We start from the raw sequence: 23,564 nt of genomic DNA on the forward strand, positions 1-23,564 counted from the left end.
CCTCTGGAGTATCTTCCTGATCAGTTAAACATCTGCCCAGTTAGCATGAGCTAACATCTGACACCAAGCCATTTAAGGGTCCCAACAAACTCACAATAACACAGAAATGTCTCCACTCTGTCGTTAAACCTGTTAATAACAGTTAGGTAACATTAGCTGTGTGATGCTAACAGTTAGCCCTTTCACTGTGTGTGTGGGTGGACCAACTGTTCCTCCATGTGGAGCTCACACGCCTGCAGCAGTAGTATCTTGATAAACAGATAGAGAGCGCCAGTGGGGCAAGGAGGTGCCGAGCAAAGCAGTACACTGCATGCAGCTCTACAATGAAATCAGATATCACCCATTTTTAAACAGTAAAAAAAAATATGTGTGATGTTAACATGTGGCAGGTCCCACAAATATCCACAATATCGATAATTGTTTAACCAAAATCTTATTGTGTAAATATTTAAGGAAAGCACCAATAGCCAACCCTACAATATTGTAGCAGTCGTCTAAATATTGTGATGTTTGATTTTCTCCATGTCGCCTAGCCCAAGATGTTTCAAAAATCTGCATGTAACTCACAGGCAGAGAACATTTATATTGAATGTGCACAATTTATAGGCTGTATAAAATATTGCCTTGTCTCATCTTACCTTCTGTCATGTGTTAATATGATTATAATGTATCATTGTAAGCCAGGTTTTTATATTCAAACAGAAAACATGTTTATGTAATTATGTAAACTTGTGTTTCATGTTCCGCTGTGATTCCAGTTGAACCGATCGTCATGCTGTAGCTCACTCTCCTGCTCGGCTACCTAGCGGGGATCTAGTAGCTGTGTTGTCTTTAGGCCTAGAATATGCATTTGTATCCACATGTGACTTTCCTTTGACCATGTGGCTCCTCGAAGTGTGGATTTATAAGCCACTTCGCACTCCACTCCTGTGTGGGAGGGAGGCTGAGTTAAAAATAGGCAGGTTTGGAGGTAGTGAGCAGCCCGCACTGTGTGAGGCGCTTAAGAACACACTGAGGAGTATTGGCATTCTCTTTGCATATCATTTATATGTGTCAATAATCAATCTGAGTGTTAAACCAGTAACTGTAGTTGTTGCTGGCTCTTGTGAAATTCCCCAGATCATCTTGTATAATATTCTCAGAAGCATCAATAGCGCTCAAGTTGCACTAAAGTGGCAGGAAGCTCTGAGATTATGGTTATTATTATTATTTATGATGGATTCTCTGCTGAGTTACAACATCTAAGACATCAAGTGGCTACAATTACAAAACACCACCTTTAGCTTCTTCACCCTGTGTGCTTGTGTTTGTGTGAATGTACAGTGTGTATTAGTATTAAGCTCTCCATAAAGTTTGGGAGAGATGTTTTCCTGCAAATCAAAGCAGAGGAGGCTGAGATATCCTGACTTTTAATTCATAGTGATCTCTGCCTTATATAAATTTGATTTCTATACTATTAATGTATTTTGCCAAATACATTTTGTGGGAAATGTAACTGCAGCTTGGGTTATGTTCAGTGTTTTTACGGGTTTTAATATATCTGCTACATATGTACAAGTGTCACATATCCGTGGTTTGCAAACGTACAGTGCGAACATTAATTCAGGCAATTGCGTTTTATAACCAACAGTAGTGCTATGGAGCACTGTTTGCTTCCCTGCTTTGTTTGGATCATGCATAGGGACGCTGGATTCACATCCTCCCATCGGTTTCACGCTTGTCAGATGATTGACAGCTGATGATGGACACGGTCCAACAACAATGGCAGTAAAGAAGAACAGTGCTAGCAAGGAAACATGCAAAATTTAAAATATAAATAATTGGCTTTTGGCTTTGCAAATGCTTTTTAGGAAGGAGTTGCATTCAAAGTGTTTGTTAGAACTCAAGGACACAAAATGTTTTGGTAAGACACACTGAATGTAAACATAACTTTTGTTTGTTTACCTGAAAACTCCACGGGGCACATTTAAAAATAATAATCATGTTTTGGTTTAGTACAAGCAGATGTTATGTTTCAAGAACAGATATTTTAGGTAACACAAATGAAATATGTTGTCTATATATACCAACATTGGTTACTCCACTCCCTATAATGCAACTCTACCTATTTCCTTTAAATGGAAGAAAAAAATGCATGTCTTTCAAACTAGACACCCCTCTGTCAAAAAAAAAAAGCCAAAGTGTAGATCACTTAAATGATGTCACTTAAGTAACTTTCTCAGGCTCCCCAGTGACTTGGGTACCTTAAGACTGTAGGCAGTGGAAAGGTATAAGTGGTCATGTGTGTATTTCAAACATGTATAAAAAGCCTCCCTGCTATAAGATAGATAAATAGATACATGACAGACTGATCCAAATGACAAGACTTAATATAAGATACTTAAAATTGTTGAAGATTAAAATACACAAAAAAGCCAATGGGATTATTTCCATTGTGTTGCTCTAGTGCAGTACGAGCTGGTAGCCTGAAAGTGTCAAGCAAGACTTACATTAAACTTAAAAATCACAAACAAACATTAAAACATCAGGCATTTATATATCTACAGATTATTAGACAACCAGTTTTTGAGATCTGAGTTAAATCTCCTTTCAGTTGGGTTTTTAACCCTTTTAAACCTGCCAATCACACACCAGTTGCAGGTATCCAAGCTGACATTTGTATTCATGTCACCATAGTCATGATAACACCTTTCTAACCTTACAGTAATACAACATTGTTTAATGAGAATCCCCCAAATTCAGTTTTTTTCCTTACCCTATTCCTCTGTTGCAGTTTACCAATCTGCCCTTTATTACTGCCTATAAAGGAGGTTTAATAATTCTGCTGGCAGTGAGGAACAATGAGGTTTCAAAGCTTCTGCAGATGAGAGGTAGGAGGCGACTATTATTAATGACCAAAGAGGACCTCCTCACCTGTAAGGATGGTGACCTCTAGGTGAGTGCCACAGCCCCCCCTTCTATCTCCATCTCATTTTTGGGTCTACGGCTCCCCCTCTCTATGGTCAGGATTCAATTACTGCCGTCTGACTGACCCTTGACCTTCCCTCCAACAGGATGAACCTCCTCTTCTGACCCTGACAGTGGTTCCAATGTTAACCTTCCTCATCATTTTCTCCTCTGCCCCTCTCACGGCTATCCTGCCTCAGAAATGAGACATTATTACTTTGTCTTTAGTGTAAAAGTCCACACAGCTTTGCTTTATGAATCCACTTGATACATTTAGTATTCAGTTTTGGCTGCAAAAACAATGAAATTTTAGATGAAATGTATTTTCATCATCCGAAAAATTTACTTCTACAGTTGTGTTTTAGAGTTTCTATTTTTCTGTACTTACAGATCGATCTTTCAACCTTGCTCTAAGCTGCAGTCGATGGTTGTTAAGCCATCGGCGTGTCTTAATCACAACACAGATACCTGTTAATTACCAAACGAGTTCAAGTATTTTTGCTACTTAAATAGGGATTTGAGATCGATGCGTTGCTTTGCCCCGGGTCGAGCGGTGAGCACAGTTGACCATTTAATGAAACGTTGTGGGTTCTGTGCGCAGCGGCTGAAGGAGATGAAGAACGGGGAGGATAAAGCAATGGGTATATTAATAGGCAGCTGCACGGACGACACTGTTTGGTATTGGGTCAGGGATAAAGCATGAACTTGTAAACTCACAGAGGGGCCTCTCCTCCCTCCCTCCCTCTCGCTAACTCACTCTCGCCCTTCGTGGTGTCATCAGTTAGCAGAGCTGGGCTCGATAGCCCAGGCAGCTCTATGAGAGCAGCGATTAGACATCTCTCTGATTCTCATCCCCAGCAGAGTTCACTCAAAGGTAAGCCAGTAGTTTACATCCTCAGAGACACTGGTATTCCTCTGCCTTTGTTCTCCGCCGTCTTCTGCTTTGCAAATAGTGTATCTACTCGATGCTATTGGCATGGAGTGGGAGTTTTGTGTCATCTCTTGAAGATACAACAATATAAAAATTTATTTTGAAAAACTACACCTGCGTTTCTGATAAATATCACAAAGAGGAATTAAGTTCATTTATTCAGAAAGTGACCCCCCCTTCCTAACTCCATAGGTGTCACTAAAAAGAGCACCTCCTCCTTTCCTCCCTGCCACTGACCAGTAGCCATGACAGAGACGCCCAGTCAGCTGCAGGGGTTTATTCCAGCCGCCTGCCGTCTGAGGTGTGGTCCCATAGGGCCGTTTTGCCGTGATCACAGCAGGCAGTGGGAGGTTAATCCCAAGAGAATGCAGGCTCGATCTCCCCCCACCTCCAGCCTACACCCAGGAGCCTCCTGTATAATGGCCCGATGGAGCTCTGTGGTCTGTAGCCAACACCTACCCAGATTTCACTTCTGCTCTGAGCTCTCAGATTATTCTGACATTTTCAAAGTCCTTTAGAAACCATTACAGAGCCCAGCGGAGTGGGCAGCTGACCTCTCATCTCTTTTACAAAAATGTAACTTAACCAGATTAAAAAAAAGATTTAACACAGAAACATTAAAACAATTGGAGTCTTTCTTTTGCTAATAGCTTTGTGTGTCCTCCAAAATATAGAAAATTAACTGTAATCAGTGATTTGATCAGCTGCAGTGTTTAAGCAAATCTAAATTTCAAATTATCATCAGGGCTCAAATGTTATGTTTCCTCATTAGTATTAGTGGTTAATACTGATAACATATTTTTGGAAAATGTGTTCCTTCCCATCTCCAGCCATGAGAATTAGCCCTGTTAAGACATGTTTTGATATACGTTTAGTTTGTTCGAGCCCTGATAAATTATTTCAGATGGCAGAATATGCATCTGTTTTTCCCTGGAGTCTTTCACACATATCTGTGCGTAATTAATGTGGATTTTGACAGATGGAGAAAAAAAGTGTCCTCGTAAGAGGGAAGGGTACATGCCACAATGTGTGAAGTGCAAGCATGGAGGGAGCCTCTTGTATTATTTGCTGCCCGTGCCAGCTGGACCACCAGATTCTTACAGGTAGAGATTCAGGCACTAAATATGCGCAGAAAACATTGAAATTCGGTGCCCACCATAAATAGGCCATGTGTTTGTTGTTACAGTTGGAAATTAATGTGAAACGTTCTTAATGTTGTTCTAAATTTGGCTTTAGGAGAACTAAGCTCGTCCTATACAGTGTGTCTCCATCCATGGTAACTTTCGTGAAATATCCAATAAAGTGCTATTTCTTTCAATGATAATTGTGACTGGAGGTCATTTTAGATTTAAATGCTTAAATTGCCTTTTAGTCTCTGTGTGAGTGCGTGTGTGTGTGTGTATGTGTGTGTGTGTGTGTGTGTGTGTGTGTGTGTGTGCGTGCTGTTGTTTGAAACCATGCTATTTCTGAATGCATCAGGGTCTGACTTAAATATTAGTGTAACTACATTATCACAGTGTTTTTGCCTGGTAGCAAACATGTACAAATGAGGATTACAACTCTTGAGAAGGCAACAGGTCATGGTTGGTAAGCTGCCCGGGGGGGTCACTGATATAGAGTCACTTTTGACAGGCTGTGGAGGAGGCTCTATTGTTGCTGGTGTGTCTGGATGTTACCTGCAGGCACTATCACTGAGACTACAGTATTATCCTATTATTAGGCTTAGTTGTTTACGCTTATTACTGCTTGTCAGGTAGGCAGAGAATCCTTCTGAAAATGAGCATCTGCAGAAAAATACATGACTACTTCTTTATCTCATTCAAGTACATCGGCTTACGATAATTTTCAGAGGCCTTTAAGAATGTCTCGATAGGACACAACAAACAGGAATTTAAAGGTTTATGTTTACATGCGAGCATTTGATTCTGTGAAATGTTTCATTGCACCACAGACAGTGTTGTTTGGCAGTCGGTGTAAGAATGTAAGAAGGGCTGCATCTGTTTCATATGTATTAAAGCTTGATATCATTATGGTCTCGCTTCAGTTGAAAGTACATATACAGTAAGAGGACATCATGGATTGAAGCAGCCTCGATTAATGTCTCTGTTTGTAGAGGAAGTGAACAAAATAAAAAAAGCCCATCATATGGTCTGGCAGATTTTGGGCACGGGACCAGGGATGACAAATGTGCTCTCGCAATAATTCAATCTGCTCTCATAATTCTCTAACTTTTAGGGACAGACAGAATGAAAATTTTCCGGCAGTCAAGCCGCCAAGTCAACGTCCAATAACTGTGATCAAGTGTTAGTTAAGATGCTTTTTCTCTCACTTTATCTATTGACAGATTGAGGGGTACAAAGATACTGGGTAAGTGGCAGAAAGTTACTGTGAATATGTTAACGAGAGGATTTGGTTTCGGATCCAAAATGTTGTCATTTTATTGATGTTACAGTAATGATATTAAGTTTAAGGAATAGCAGAGAAGAGACAGAGCTGTACTTTTGCTATAAGAATGAGTGCACTGCAGTCTGTGATGAGCGTGGCAACAAATATTATAACCCCATGTGTATTTCTGCCTTTTCATAACAGTTTTATTTCAAGCTTTTTGTAACAGTATCGTCTCATGTAATATATTTTTTTTCTCCAAGCAACATTTTAGCCTTGACAGCTGAAGTAAGACTGTGTTAAGATTATGTGTCAAGCCAACAAAAGGCACCCAACCTTCTGGTATGAACTGTTTATCAGCCTTGTGTCGACAAATCAAGTAACTAAGTAAAAATCAAAACCACCATTTTTATGAATAGAATAAAATTATGAATAGAGTGAAATTCGTGCTTTTCAGCATTTTTAGTTTTAATAAAGCTAAGGAAATAAAGTGAAGCATCTGTTTTGAAGTATTTAAACTAAGTGTTGTTCGCTGCAGAGATGGCTGTCAAGCCTTGGGCAATGTGATGCACAAACAGCACATGGCTGCGTTTAGAAAGCGAAAGGGATCAGGTACCGCTGTTACTGGAACTGCCTCTGGGCCAATCACAATGTGTGTGGTAGTGCAGTTAAGCACGTTGTCTGTATTAAAAGCTGTAATGTATGAATCCCTCTCTGTTTGCAGAAAAAGATGTATGTTCTGGTGATGGTTGATCCTGATGCTCCGAGCCGCACCAAACCAACAGCTGCTTTCTGGAGGCACTGGCTGGTCACGAACGTGCAGGTACAGTAAGTCTGCAGTAACCTCTGCTCTCACGTAAAAACAGCCACGTGTTTTGGTGATGGTGACACGGACAGCATTTGTTATTGGATTAGGAGCTCATATGGTACAAATTTATGAAGTAGCATTTGGTGTTTTTTTTTTTTTTTTTTTTTTTTTTTGGTGAAAATTATGCATTTTCATAATCTCGGGGTCTCGCTTGGCATGTCTCGTGTTTACATCTGCACTAGGGCCGATCGCAAGGCTGAAAAATTATGAATGGTTTTTAAGCCTAACTTGGTGAAAAAAAGGATGCCAAGTTCAAAAAATGTTAATTTTTCATATCATGTATCTTGTGCAATAAATGCCTGTGACAAAAGTGTGGGAGTAAGTCTTTCTAAATGGCTGTGAAAGTTTGCAAGGCCCTGTCAGCAGCAATTTCCCTCTGCTGCAGAGAGCCTGGGACGTGTCAATGCAGGCGTGTGAGACTGAGATTGAGGAGAGCAGCATGCGAGGCGCACACTCTTTCTCCCATAGAGCTCCAGTCCCTCAGCTCCCCCTCCAGTGGAGAGATCTTGGCAGAGTGTCCTCCCTTCATCTGTTCCCCCAGGCAGAGCAGCTCCCCCAATGATCCACACTTCTCCATATTTTACACCCCCGAAATGGGCACCGCTCCGATCCCCTTATTTCTCTTCATATTTCACTCCTTTTTATCCATTCGTTTGTGTGTTTTCACATTCTTGCATTCTAACGCCAAATGCGTGTTGAGTTGTTGATTGCCTCAAATATTTGGAGGTTTGCAGACATTTTATAATCCCGCGGGAACTGGGAGATCAACCCAGTAGATTAAGACTAGTGGTCTGAAAAACAACCACACAAAGACGCTTCAGCGATGTATTACTGCTCCCGTTTCATTTTATAAAGCGTAGTTGTACACTAAAGTAAATGCCATATTGATTCGAAGATCCAAATGTGATGTATCTGGGGTATATATTTTAGTAAACCTCTCAATGGGTATGAATTCAGAATTTTGTGATTCAGCTCATCAGCGCTGCGCTTTAGAAATGATTTATGCAACCAGGTTCCTGCCTGCCTGTGAGACTCTTTACCTCATATCACTCACATACATCAAATACAAAAAAACAAGTAATTTCCACTTATGAAATTGCATTAGGCATCACCTTTGCTTCTTATTTTTGAGCCCATAAAGTCTGCCTGGCCGTGTGACCAGCTGTGAATAAACAGATGTCTTTCAAGTGCTCAGACAGACCACATTCTCTCTAGCAATTCAATTTCCTGTCACTTGTGTGGGTGTTGACCTGCGTTGCCCATGTAGGGATTGGCCAGTGTGACGGGATGTTTTTCTGATTGTGACTGGTGGTTGGTCAGAAGGGTTAATGAGCCTTTTGAGTGATGCCAACCTGTAGTGGGAGGTGTTTAATTGACCAGGGTGGCGAGGTGACATCACACAACCTCAGTTTTGTTTTTTCAAGTGTCAATGTGAATGTGTTGGATTTTAGTTTCAGGGCAGTCGTGATTTAGACAGCAATGTAGGTCAATTTATGAATTAATACATATATATAATTCTACAAAAAAGGATAAACTAGTGAGAAAGATGATTGAGAAATGATTCATTTGTTCTCTGTAATTTTCTTCTGTATATAAAGTGAGGAGAGTGAAGTGCTGTACAGTGACACGCATTTAAATCACTTTCTGGCAATGTGTTTGATGGTAGATTTATTTGTAAAGCAAAGTAGTTTCTTTAGTTGAAGTCAGGGGTCATGCTTTCAAATGTCAAATGGATCAGTGTTTTGATCCTCACTCGTCAAACAGCACAGGCTGCAGCAGCCATATACTTTTCATATATATTCATTAGTCCAAGGTCATGCAGTCTTGCCCCAGTTTGTAGATGTTTCCATAATTAGTGTGTATTCTTTATCCATAGCCACAGCTAAGAAGGTAAAAGATTTCCTTAATGCAGCCAAGAGTGAAGTGAGGTCAGGCTGGACTGAGCAGCGCGGCACCATAGATTTACACTGATTCTTCAGCCGAGGTCTCATTAGAGAAGCGATGGCAACAGAACAAGGACGCACTGGACTACCCCGTGTATTATAGACTCATCACTCACCTTGCTTTGAGCTGAATTATGTAGCCAGCGCTTCACTTATCAAAACATGTGCTGAGGATCTCCTCACTACGTGTCAGCCATGCCAAAACCCTCTTTAACCGCAGAGAGAGGTGTTTGAGAGCCTGATATTTGTTGTCACACACTGTGCAGTGCCTCACATACTTAAAGTACTCATCCACAGCTACAGTGTGGAGCCTTATGTGGAGCAGAATTTAGCATTAGCTATAGAAACAGGCAGGTTTATTGGTTTTCATGAAGAGGAAGGGCTTTGATTGTTACACTTGGAACACTTTTCTAAAAAATATCCTTAAATTCTGGAGGGATGATTAAAAAATTTTGAATTATGTTTCAAAGAGAGAACATTTTTGTGTTATATACAGCTGCAATGATTAATTAATCATTTGTCAAGTATTAAATTAATTGCCACCTAATCTGATGTTTGATTAATTGGTTTGAGTAATGTTATTTTTAGAAAAATATCCAAATTCTCTAAATCCAGCATTTTAAATGTGAATATTTCATAGTTGCTTTACTCCTTGATGACAGTTTACTGAATATATTTGGGTTGTGGACAAACAAGACATTTGTGGATGTTGTCTTGGGCTTTAGGAAACACTGATAGAAATTTTTTTTCACCATTTTCTGACTTTTTATAGACCAAAGAACCAATCATGTGATTGTGAAAATAGTCCTCAGATTAATCGTCAATGAAAAAAATCATTAGTTGCAGCCTTAATGTAAGAATTTATTGTCTTGTATGACAAATCTGCTCTACAAAGGCAGAGACAACAAGAGAAAAGCCAAAGTTTTCAGACTGACTTGCACAGAGGATAACTTTGCAGCAATAAAACACTGACATAGAAAAGACCCACAAACATCCACGTTTACTAATATTTAGTAGCAGTTACTGCTCCTCTGCTAAGCTAGGCTTTTTTTTTCAGCAAGACTAGACTAGCTGTTTTTACTCTCAAAGGCAGGAGTTAGTTACTATCTTGTTTATGTGGGGTGACAAACTAAATTACTGAAGTGTTGGTTCATTAAAATCGAAATAATTTATGTACAGGAAACAGGTACATATAAGACTCTAAGATTTAAATTTAAATTTAGCTTTAGCCATGGCTAGCTGTAGATGTAACAAGCTCTAACTGGATTTGGCTGTCTTGCTTGCTTTGGTTTTATTTTTAGTGGTTTTCTTGTAGGGCTGTGCGATATGGAGAAAATCAAAAATCACGATATATTTGACCAATTACCTTGATATCAATACTATGATTATATCATATAAATATTTACACAATTAGATTTTTGGTAAATAATCATAAGTAAAGTGAATATTATGACTAAGGCAAAGGCAAATAATAGAACAGTCTGGTAAGTTCAGAAAATTACATCACATTACTGTAATGTAGCCTTTAACACCAGGAAAAGACACTTAAAATATTACTATATTCAAAATATAAGACGATATGTAGTCTCATGTCACATTATCGATATAACAACGATATATTGCCCAACCCACTTTCTTGTTATGCGTTTCTGCATCATAAATAGAATTATTTGTGGCTGCAAAAATCTAATGTTAATAAAATTTCATTGCAGTGTGAACTTGCATGATTAACACATCACTAAATACTGTGATATTGCACTCAGGGATTTTTGTGCCTTTTGTGTTTAGTTTATTGTTCAATTTGAAAATAGTTTATTTTCATTTTTTTTTAATTTAACAAGTAATGTGTTGGGTTTTAGCAGTATACTGAAAGTAGCAGAAAGGCAGAGCACAGTACACTTTAATACCTGTTTATTTACCATAAGTAATGTTGTCATCACAATGATATCATCGTGTATTTTCCTCATATTGTGCAACTCTACTAAATACGTACCTACAACATTTTGGCTTTGTAAGCCAGAAACAACTCCTATAGCAGCATATTTGGTATGAGCTGGGCACATTCACTAACTTACTAACTGTATTTATACATTAGTTAATCCATGTAAGCATGAACACACATTTCTAAATGTGCATAATAATCACTCAACTAGACATGTGAAACAATCACATTTTAGTGTTTATGTTCAGTGTCAAATCTTTTATTTAACTGGCGGTATCATTTATCACATTATTGCTATTGACTGCCAAGAACAATTTACTCCAGCAGTTAAGTGTAAACTGTGCGGCTAGGTGTCTCGTCTTCTCCCACCAGCTGTCCAGTTCCTTTTAGAACTCACATTATTAGATGCTGTATATGCATTTTCATCGCAACTGCCCATTTTCACTGACCCCTCGAGCTACAGAAACAGTAATTTAGAATCTTCTGCAACACACTCTGTGTTTTACATCAATTATGGACAATTACCAAAATAACCATCAACAGATTGTTGTCTAGCTCTCGAAGTCGAATTCCAGATTGTGAGCCTCTCCCTCCCTCTCTGTGCTCTCCCAGAGTGTAAATCAATGCAGATGTTCCGGTACGGTCTCGCAGCGATAATTACTGTAACAAGCAAATCATTAGTATCTGAATAGAGGCAGCTTATACAAATACAGCACTGGGTCTTACTTTTACTTGTTAATACTTATTCTCTCATTACAGTTTTGGCAGTTTGTGAGTCAACATGATGCAATGTGAACTTGCTAAAGAGTGCTCCTGCTAAAGCTCTTTACTGCTCTGAGAAAAGCCAAGGTGTTCATTATCGCTGTAAAATCCCATTTAAATGGCGATGTATAGCCTTAGGTTTTTATGGATTTCTTACTTTTTATGATGTATGAAGTTTCTCTGCTGAGGGTTTGCCTCCATGACAGTTTCACTGCCTAAAATTACTTTTTTGCAAAGTGATTCTATAAAAAATAAATTACACTGTGCGAGTATCCACCAGGAGCAAAAGCATTAAGGCAATACGCTTTGTTGATTGGATTGGATTGCATTTGTCTTATTGACAAGCTATATGAGATACATTTTAAACAAGACAAGAGGTTCATGATCCATTGTGATCTGCTCGGGCTGTGGTCATTCAGTGTCCTGTTCAGTCAGTAAATTTCCAGATCCGCTTCTCAAAGGTCTTTGGACTGGAAGCCGTCATATGTTTGTTAACTTCCTCTCCCTGGCTAATTGAAGGCCAGTTGGACAGTTCAGCACACAGCATGCTGTGCTCATTATTATGGTGCATGAGGGACATGCATGCTTTTAACATTCATCTCTGTTGTTGCAGCTCCCGAAGGGGGACAGAGCTTGTGTTCTGCTGCTGGTCAGGCAAATACAAACAGTGAAGTATTGTGACTGTATCAGACCAGCTGGCTTTGTGTTTGTGAATTCTGCGGCCTGCAGAGATCGTCTGCTCCACACCTCAAGATGTCCTTTAACTGCAAACTATTAGGCGTGTAATTCCTTACTGCATTTCATTTAATGTTTTCCTCTCAAAGGGACAACACTGGTCTTAGTTTGTTTCTTTGTTATTATCAACAATTAGCATCAACAGGCCAAATCCCCTCCCCAAAAATGAGTTTTTATTGCACCCGGTACTGTTTGTGTAGCTTTGATTATATTGAAGAAATACTGTGCGTCAACCAGTGGAATGATAGGGCTTTTTTATGAGCATTAGCAAGTTCATGTGAGAGAGCTATATTAGGTTGTGGCTGCACAGACAATACTTGCAGAGGGATGAATTAGTTTGGGTTTTTTCAGGAGGTTTTACACTGAGCACTCAGCTTATCCTTAAAAAGTGCATCCAGAACAGTCCTTCAGTCAAGGCTGCTCCTCTTTGTCTTGTCACAGAAATATTTATGTATATCCACTTAATGATGTATGTGTCTCTATCTTGTTACAGTTGATGTGAAGTTTTGCACAAACAGTCAGGTCATTAGTATCTGAGCAGCAGCAGCAAGTGATAGTACTGAGTACTGAAATTAAATTTCTAACCTCTGTGATAGCCTTAGAGTTTGTTTTAGCAAAATACCTATCCAATATTGCATATAAACATACACAATTGCATTGTTCTTTATCCTGTAATTATCCCTACTGTGGCATGTTATGATTTAAGCGTTTATTTTTTTGACAGACAGCTGCCCCCATATGGAAGCCAAAAACAATTTCCCAAAGGCCAGACGAACCATAGCTAGCTTCATTGTGAGAACAAAGAACCATTGGTATTATTCATAATTAAACTCTTATTGTGTACTCTGCTGAATATTTCCATTCTTCTGCCTCTCTCCTGCTCACTCTCGTTTCCCCTCGCCGTACTTTGCACCTCGTGCTGGGAACATCTGTCTGGCGTCAGAGTGGAGCCTGGCTGTGCAGATTGGAGCAGGTAGAAGAGCACATTGTAGCCCAGCTAATGATGAGAGTGTCTGCCCTCTCTCTTGGAGGAGACGCAAGCTGCTGCTTCACGCTCGCTCACTCCACTCATACGCCCAGGGAAACAGATTTCCAAACATATGCAGTATGTTTTTAATCCAGTTGAGCACTTCATTTCCCAGCAAACACAAATAACCTTACGGGACATCCATATCTTATGACAAGGGGGTGGGCGCAAAGGAATTGAACAATTTTCCTTTTTAATGTGATTTTTTTTCCCTCCAAAGTTGCTAAACATGCTCATAACCCAGGTTAACAGTTTGCTTGTTTATGGTTTCACAAACTTTTACACAGACGTGCCTCCTGGCTCCAAGTCATATGAAGCAACTTTATCCAATCTAAACTCCACTTGGTGCACCTGTTGTCATCCTTTGTTTAAACTCAAACTGACAGCATGAACACATGTTCATTGTGTGAAGCGCCGTAAAGAATTTGAGCAGATTGTTTTCCATGATATATGTGTGAAGTAAGTAAACTAAGTATGTGAATAAGAGTTATGCCTGAACTTAAATAAATGCTTCAGTAAATTACCAGGAAGTCAGAGAACAGCTTGTATTTTGTATTGTACATTTTACATTGCAGCTTGAATTAGTTTGACCCTGATAAAGTTTGCACGTGGGTCATTCATCTTTTTTCATGACTATCTGAAACCTCCCTTGGTACAAGTCAACAATGGCCCTTAACATGGAGGCTCAGCTGGAGGTGCTTAACATTTAGAGCGGTGCTCATCCTGCTGTCAGCTACAGCCAGACAAATGTCAGAGGTGGTACTACATGGAGTTCAGCCTGTGGAAGTCATTCCCTCCACAAACCTCATCAGACTCTCCTCACAGCCCTCTCAGCCAGATCAGGATGCTAGTGTTTGTTAATTTGGCTTTTTTAGCTTAAGCTTGGATTTTTCTTTTTAGGTTTTTTAGCTTTTTGACTTTTTCTAACGTGTTACTCTTTCATGTGTGTTTCATCTGTGTGTTTGTGCTGTCTGTGTGCATGGGTTTGTGTGTTTGTGTGACGAAGATTAAAAGAGGCTAATGGAACTGGTGATATGTGGGGAGCAGGGGTGAGCGATATGGCCAAAATTTTCTATAACAGTGTACATAATTTTATATCACATTAACGGTTTACATCACAATAGTGTAATTGTTTTGTGAATTCAGTTAAGAAGTGGTTTGAAATAACTGTACCCCACTTCTTTTGTTTGCAACTTCCATACAAACAACAAAACAACTGCCTCACTTAAAGGGCCAGACACACCAAACCGACACTAAAGAACAAATGGCGATGAGGGCTCGCTGTCACCTGTGTCCCGACCAGAAAGTTGCACCTGAACACACCGCAGAGACTACAGCCAACGGCCAACAAGCATGTACGTTCTGTGCCTGCATGATAGGAAATAACTCTCCATACCAGTAGGGGGCAGTAGTCTGTATTCGTCATTCAAAAAGGGAAACGGGAGGACCGTCAGGACAGATTTGAATTGCTACTCAGCCAGTTAGCACATTAACGACACAACCCGGTATTGAAAGATCAAAGGATATTTATCGTGCACTCTTGAACAAAAACGCAAACAGTTACGAACCATTTCTGCTAAAGACCTCAGTAGCAAAAACACATTATTAGCTAATATAACAAGTTCTTTTTGATCTCACACCCTCTTGACTTTGACCTTTTTTTGTTGTTCTTGGTTTTGTTTTGTTTTATTTTTTCTTCTTTCCTCACTTCCGTTGTTCTTCTCGTGCACTGAGATGAACTGTCAATCAGAGTGATTACATTCATCAACGGGCTTTGCCGGGACCAATGCAAATTCAGCGTGCTGAATCGGCCTTAAAAAAAGTAGACAAGGGCTGACTTTTGACAACGATGCTGGACACACCGCAAAAAATAGGGCGACATATGCCCTGAGACAACATTTGAGTTAAAGCCAAACACTCAAAACAGTAAAATTCTGTCAAAATGGAAGCGTTAATGTTCCTCAGAACAATAGTTTCAACTGTTACAGGTTTCTGTATTAACAGCTTCATTCTCCTCCTTTATCTCTGCCCAAATCATGCTACCTTGCAAGGTAGCGTTATTCATGAGATTCATGTGTGAATCATGAGATCACACAAGCATCCAGCCCTGATTTACTACATAGCCTGCCCCAGATAGCTCCCGCAGTATAAACAGTATTGCCAAATCACCCAACCCTAGTGGGAAGACATGCCCAGTTTGTACCTGAACTTGCTGTCACTGTGGCCTGTGTCCCTATCTCTCTGCTACATCTGGACCCCCCTGGTCTTGTGTACAAACAGCCTGTAATAATTCTATCGATCTTAACTTACTTGCAGCTTATTAACAAACAGGCTCTTCTTCAGTGTGGGCTGCTGCTCTCACTGTTCTCCGCCACCTAAAGGGAGAATTACATAAGAATCCTCCGCTCAATTGTCAGCTCCATCCCCCGTCCACATACAACAAACACACACATACACACACACACACACACACACACACACACACACACACACACACGCACACACACGATACTGTAGCTGATAACCTACCAAGCCTCTTGCCATCTCTATAACAACTGACCTTCCTGCTGTGGTTGCCGTGGTGAGATGATTGAGGAGGTTTCACTGCATGAAGAACGTGAGCTGCCATGGTTTCCTATCAGAAGCTGTGAATGCTGTTTGGACAGCGAGGAAATAATCATCCATAAATTATACATGTTGCCTAATAGTTTCTCTAAGAGAACTAAATTCCTATTGATTTTACCACGTGATCTTAGTCTCTTTCTCAGGGAGAAAGAAATTAAATCTCTTACACATTCATTTTATTTAAGGAAGTAGGCCTACTGTGTGTCAGTGTGTTACTTTAATTTGTAGCTCGCACACTGTCCTGGATATATCACGATTAGTCTCCAAGAAAACAAGGACAACCTGGAAAGCCCCCTTTGATCCAGTCTGTCACACTATAGCCTGGTAGGGGAAAAAAACAGAACAGATTGGACCTTCTCCATGCAAATGCAGTTTAAAACCAGTAGCTCTGCACACATAAAGGCGCTTCTTTTAATATGTGCCCCCTTTCTTCACACCCACGACCATTGTGTATAAAATCCTGTTTTTCCTGAAAAGATTTCTAGTCGCAGCCGCAGACAATGTTCCCCCACACAAGCTGTCGTCTTTGTCATACCCCCCCACCCCCCCCCCACACCCTCCACTTCAGTCAGTAAAGCAGGATCTCTGGCAGTCGGCCCCGCATGCGAATTCATGTGTTTCAGGGTACAGGTGGGGGGCTCGCCGGAGTCTGCCTACCTGTTCCCCTGTAAACTGGTCAATTTTTGACTGACATGGACAAGGGGGGGGAAAGCAGGCATGAAAACCAGAAGGGGGGAGAGAGGGGCGGGTAAATGAACAAATGTCAGGGTTAGCGGGGGGTTGCTGGGGCCGCGGCGGTGGAAAACGCTTCCTCTTAGGGGTGTCTCCTGATAGGGTGCGGTGAAGGGGGAGTGAGGCATGCTGATAAAAACAACTCACTAACAATTATGCTCACCTAAAATAGCCCTTACTTAAGTATATAGCATGCTTGCCAGTTAATTGTACACAAAAACAAAGACTTCACAAAAGACCTCCTGCAGCCAATGTATTTTCTTTTATTTTGGCATGATAATTAAGTGTGACAGCTATGAATGCAAAGTTGGCAGATATTATAGTGGCCTGTCTAACTCTACGTACTGATTAGGATTGTTTGTATTCCAAAAGTTATACCAAACTATAAAATTAGAAAACTGCAGTATAGACAAAGAACTACATTGTCTAATGAACAAATAATAAGAACTGGTCTGGCAGCTCAGATTGTGTATAATAAAATAAAGTGCACTCACATGCCAGAAACAGTGCAGCTGGAGTCGAACATGATTTTATAAATATCTGAAGAGTCTGGCCATCACAGTTATCCAAGCTTGGTGATGGAGGTTTGACAATAATCTGTAGATGTTTGCTCAGTTTTATGAATATTAAATTAGTGTTCCTGTTTTTTGCGAGTATTTTGAGCACTTGACAATAACAAAAATTGTGCAAGAGATGAGTCCGATCTCTGCAGATTAAACCCCATATCTGTGCTTAACCAAGCCACTGTCTGCCTGGGGTTTAATGACAGTGTTCCTAATATTCTCAGGAGATAATGCTTTTCATAATGGCAAGCAAAGAGCCACCATCAATACAATGCGCTCAGTAGAAGCCAACATTTCATCCGTGTTACACTTGAATAATTTGTGTACCATTGCTGCATTTCCTCTGAATTGTTCTCTGGATTTGTTCAACTTGTTCTTATTGATATGCTGTAGGACTAACAACCATAAAATCTACTAAGACCTCTGATCTGTACTATTGACCATTATCATAGCCAAGAGGTTTGTTACAATGTGGTATTTTTATGCTACACTTGGTGAGAAACCTGTTTACATTCCAGGGTGCTGTATAGTTCACTTCTCTCCGCAGCTCAGTCGGATTCCAAAGCACTGTATAGATTTCTTTCAGCTGATGAAATTAAAAAGACAGCAGTGTGTGTGTGGTGTGCCTTCCAGCAACGCGATTTGCCTGTGAGTTCATGATACGGGTTGAGAGGGGAGTTCCTTTGGGGGGGATTAAATAGCTCCCTCTCTTCCTTCCCTCCTCCCCTGCCCTCCATACTTGCAGAACACAAACAGCTTGCAGGGCTGTATAGTACTTGTACAACATGTTTGCCACAGTGCTGCTCACAGGTAACAATAAGCCAAGGTCAAAGGTTAAGAGGGATTGTGGAGCTCAGATTCTTGTGTGTTCCTCTGGCAAACATTGCGCACACAGGCACAGGAAACAGTGCCCATAGTATCGCTGGGAGAAAGAAAGAGTGAGAGACAGAGAGAGCGAGTTGGCTCGGAAGAGAGGGTATCAAAAAGAACAAGACCGGGGCTGGTTTCATGAAGATGTGTTAGACTGGGCTATACGGTCAGGACATCCTTAGATGAGTCTATCAGGGTAGGACAGTGTTGGTTATGCTCTTAGACTGGGCTGATACCAGTTAGACAGCTGCACAAGAATAATGACTGATGTGAAGTTTAAAAAGAGCGGTAAGCAGTTTGTCCTTAGTAATAATCACACCTGCTGGCAACTGGAGACAGTCCTCTCCAAAACAGTGACAGCAGTAGTAGTTTCTTCAAACCATTTAAAATGACTCATGCTTATGTGGGCAAAAGTAACAGTATGGAAAGTGTTTGAACTTGACTGATGTTCTCTTCAACGTAGGTTTATTTTAACATAAAAGCAAGCTCTCCCTAACCTGAAATTATTGAAGTAAAGAGTTTTCTAATCTGCTAGTATGAGTTACCTAAAATCAGGGGCGGGGGAGGTATTCAGATCTTTTACCTCCCACCCCATGTTAACACCGTTAACTCTGTCAGCACTGTTCGCCTTGTTAGCACGATTAACCGCTAGCCGCCAGCTCAGCCACTTCCATGTTGAGAGCCGTGTTCAGGCAATGCCTGCTCCGACCTTGAATCAGAGATGTGCTCTCTGCCATCTCCAACGACAAGTTAACATGCAGAATTGGCCAAAAAAAAAAAAGCCAACAGGGGCTGACTTGTACCAATAATGCGTGACAGTCCACAAAAACCAGGGGGGCAGAGGCTCATACACTTGGTATGTCAGGACCACTCACCATAGGGGCAGTAGTTCAGAAAACAGGTCGTCCTTTAATCCAATTCCAAATTCTAGAATGAGGATTTTGGGGTCAGGTAACCACCAATGTCACCTGATGGCAAGAAAAAGAGTTGTGAAATGTCCTCATTACTGTTGAACTTTTCCAGAAAGATTTCCTTGTTCTAAAAAAAAGAGTTGGAACTTAGTGATAAACAGAAAATTTGTTTTACCTAAGATGTCAAAAACTACACAGCTTTTAGCAACTGGTGAACTTGGATGTCTTTCTGAACTGTTGGTTTGATTTAAGCCGTGGTAAAAGTCTATCTTTGTGAAACCAGATCCCTGCCTCCGTCAGGCTCTTTGAATGGGAAGGAGATTATCCATTTAATCTCTTAATCATGCACACAGTATACATAGTTGGTCCTGTGCCTAAAACCTCTGTCCTGTTCAGATGTATCACAGCCACCTTTGGCGATGATTCCCTCTAACCCACAGACCAATTCAGGGTAGCGCCAACACTGTTGCACATGTTTCTCTCCCGCTGTCAGTATATTATACCCTTGGTGCCCTGTTAAAATGCAACCCAGACCAACAGTGCATAAAATGGATTGTGGAAATATGTAGATTTTAAAATAAAGCTTTTTAAAATCCCTCATTGCCACAAATGTATTCAGAATAAAGGCAAATGTTTCATAACATGAATTAGGTTACTGTACATTTTGCACAGTATATGTTCCCCCAAAAAGTAGGAATTAATAATGAAGATGCTTTTTGGCCTGAAATTGCTATTCAAACAATTATGTACTTAGTTTCTTCCAACAAATGCATTCCACATTATTGTTTTGCCTCATAGCAAAGCACCCAAAAGACTAAAACCTTTCATTTCAGCAAAGGCCGCTATTGGTCACCGTCAATAAAAGCATAAAAGCATTTATTTCCCACGTTTGTCAAATTAACAGCATACTCCATCTCCCATAGGACTTGTAAGGTTCATTAACCTTTCTGTGAAGTGGGACAGGTTTCCAGCAGTTACCATAACCTCTGTCTCGCTCCTGCCTCAATTATAATAGAAGAATTAAACATCCAGCGATTCAAAACAGTAATGCTGCCTCTTAAATCCCTTTGTACCAGCTCTCAGTTGTTAATGACTAAAGACACTGAATGAACTATAGAGTTATCAACAGATATAACCGCGGACAGAAGCATATCAAATGGCTACTCTCAGCAGCAGAGATTACTGACTGCATGTACAGTTTTGTCTGATGGCCAGATTTTACTGTTTCTAAAATTGTTATTCAGTTTTTAAAAGGCATGTTGCCTCATTTTCTATGGTTAACACAATGTTAGATTAATAATACATAAAACTACTGTTTCACATTTGGAAAACTATGCCACATCCATTTGGGAACAATTGTGGCCATTTATGAGTTTATCAGTCTTTGCAATTTGTGGGATATGTCACCCAAATTTTCCGGTGTAGTTGCACCGTAGCCCCCCGTCCTTCCAAAGTCAAAAGAATAGACTAACCTTGAACTAATTAAGTGGTCAATTACACGCCTGTTGATCTTTTTTAATTTCTTAATAATTAGATTAATTGTGTGGGCAAAGAGTTCGTTCTCTTGTCCACCTACTCCTCCTTCATCCTCCACCTCTTCCTCTCACTTCTCTATTCCTCCTCCTCCACGCCCAGGCCCACAACGCCTCAATACTCATTTATTTTGTGTCACCGTTCTCACTTCAAAAAAACTGTTTTAATTCTATGCCGCTGACTGTCTTAATAAGCTTAGTCTTCTCTTCCTCTCCCACCCCCTTACATCTCCCCCATCCTCTCATGTATTAATCAAAATCCAGCACGTGCCTGGATGTATTTGTGGGCATACAACTCTATTATAACCTATTAATTTACCATCTCTGTGGATTTCTGTTGTTACCGCCGGAAACCGCTGTAGCCATGGAGCAGTGAGGCCTCGTGCTGGTGTGTGCGTGTCTTCTGATGCTACTTGTAGGCAAGCTCAGGCTGGGATTTTCCAGTGCCACCCCCGTCAGTGGGTAGCCCTATATGGGGACATGTCAGCGCCTTGTTTGCTTGTTGTGCTGATGAAGCTGGGGGTGGGGCGAGTGGGCAGCCTTGTTCAGGTTCCAGGATTCCCTTCAAATGAGTCAGCCAGCCCCCACTCAAACCGACTGTTACCTTGGGAACTCAGGCTTGGGCTTCCCTCAACAGTACTAAAGTACAGACTCATCAGCACCCATAGTCACACACACAGGAGCTTGCGAGGGCTCGGAAGCAGCACCCAGGTTGGTTGAAATTATCTTATTAAAACACTCTCACTGTGGCCTGTACTCTGCCCTGTTAGGTCCAATCTGCTCTATGAGAATGAGATGACCAACCCAGCACGGCCACTTTGTTAAGGCATATTTGTAATTTATGCAAATTAGACTGAATAGATGAGTGTGATAATGAGTTTGGGTGGCTAGTTTCTTAAGTCAGTGATTTGAGTAATAGTATGCCTCCTCACTAATGAGCCCGGTCGGTGTAGTGTAGGTTTGGTACATCACAGTGATGTCAGTGATGGCTGGAGTTCACTTAATAACTGGACTGTTTATGTTTCCAACTCAGTTCATTACCAAAGCCAAATGAGTTTCTTTACTGAAGCCATTAGTCCAGCAGGCTATTGTTAAGTGAGTTAATTTGTTGATGCACTGGAGCAGATCATGGGTGACTCCCCCACTGGCTTTCACCCCGTCCTGCTGAGGCCAATCCATCCCGCTCAGCTGATCACCATTAGGTTGCTCTACCAACCAGTCAACCCAGACTCAAGCCCATTAGGCTTTTTCACAACATAGGCTCATTTACCATGACCAGAGACTCCAGAAAAAACTATTATTAGGTTTGTGTTTAATTTAATAGTGGTCAATGTTATCACATTTCTTCCTGTTAAAAAGAAAATTTAGAAGTTTATTTTAACAATTAATAAATTACATTTTAAAAAATCTCTATGAAAATCGGAATTTAACCTGTACGGTATTATTTATTTATTGCATTGACTTATTTAATTATGCCTTGCCCTGCGCCGGTGACAGCTGTGGCCAGAGGCATTATGTTTTTGGGCTTTCCATCTGTACGTCCATCAGTCCATCTGTCCATCGGTCCATTGGTCCATCTGTTGGCCTGTCTCATTCTCTAACCATGATATCTCAAGAATGTAATGAGGGTATTTCTTCAACTTTGACACAAACATCCACATGGATATAAGGATGAACTGATTACCTTTTGGTGGTTGAAGGTCCCTGTAACATCATCTGTCTCATTTCTTCAAGAAAACCTTGAGGGGATTTTTTTCAAATTTGGCACAAACATCCACCTGGACTTAAGAATGAATTGATTAGATTTTGGTGCTTAAAGGTCAAGGTCATTGTTACTTTGTATCCACCTCAATCTCATGAACACAATATTTCAAGAGCCCCTTGAGAGAAGTTCTTCAAATTTGACACAAATGTCCACTTAGACTCAACAATGAACTGATAAGAATCTGGTGGTCAGAGTTCAAAGTCACTGTGACCTTGCGTCCGTCTCATTCTTGGGATCGTAATGTCTCAAGAAGGCCTTGAGGGAATTTTTATCAAATTTAGGTAAAGGTAAAGTTCCACTGATTGTCACACACCTGAGTGTGTGAAATTTGTTCTCCGCATTTGACCCATCCCCTGAGGGAGTGGTGAGCAGCAGCGGTGCCGCGCTCGGGAATCATGTGGTGATCTAACCCCCCAATTCCAACCCTTGATGCTGAGTGCCAAGCAGGGAGGCAATGGGTCCCATTTTTATAGTCTTTGGTATGACCCGGCCGGGGATCGAACCCACGACCTCCCAGTCTCAGGGCGGACACTCTACCACAAGGCCACTGAGCTGGTTTGGCATGAATATCCACTTGGACTCACAAGCGAACTGATTAGAACTTGGTGGTTAAAGTTCAAGGTCTCTGTGATCTAGGGCTGTACCCAACACAGTATTACCTGAGTTGAATCAGATTCTGCCATTTAATACAATTGTGATTATACAAAAGGTTAAAGGTCAACTTTGCTGTGAAACCATAATGTTCTGCAAAAACACTTTTTCTGGCCGTTACTCAATGTCATAACTCAGGAACAGAGGGGAGACATTTGGTCAGAGATTGAATTGGTGTCACTAATCTTGGGTGCTGTCCTTAAAACATTGCTGATTTTATAGCTCTTCTGTGCTTTCGGGGGTAAGATGTGTGTGAGGCATCCATGTTTTTACAGACATAGATGTAAACTGTAAGTGAATCTTTACTGGTTCATGGTGGCAAAGAACTGTGAGGCAGTAATTCTGGTTTCAAGTTTGATTTATTTTTATTGTTATG

The 23,564-nt window shown here is 40.7% G+C and overlaps 1 protein-coding gene across 2 annotated transcripts in view; it reads left to right on the forward strand.

Annotated features, from left to right (window-relative positions):
- pebp4 (phosphatidylethanolamine binding protein 4) overlaps positions 1-23,564 on the forward strand; it is a 60,837-nt gene that overhangs the window by 18,632 nt on the left and 18,641 nt on the right. Inside the window, exon 4 of one of the 2 annotated variants that reach the window (XM_033618970.2) lies at positions 6,987-7,085. The exons of the other annotated variant lie outside the window; for it this stretch is intronic. Within the exon in view, the coding sequence (XP_033474861.1) occupies positions 6,987-7,085 (99 nt within the window). The remainder of the gene's footprint in view (positions 1-6,986; positions 7,086-23,564) is intronic. 2 annotated transcript variants of the gene reach the window in all.

This window comes from Epinephelus lanceolatus, chromosome 9, assembly GCF_041903045.1.
Source record: "Epinephelus lanceolatus isolate andai-2023 chromosome 9, ASM4190304v1, whole genome shotgun sequence".
Classification (NCBI taxonomy): domain Eukaryota; kingdom Metazoa; phylum Chordata; class Actinopteri; order Perciformes; family Serranidae; genus Epinephelus; species Epinephelus lanceolatus.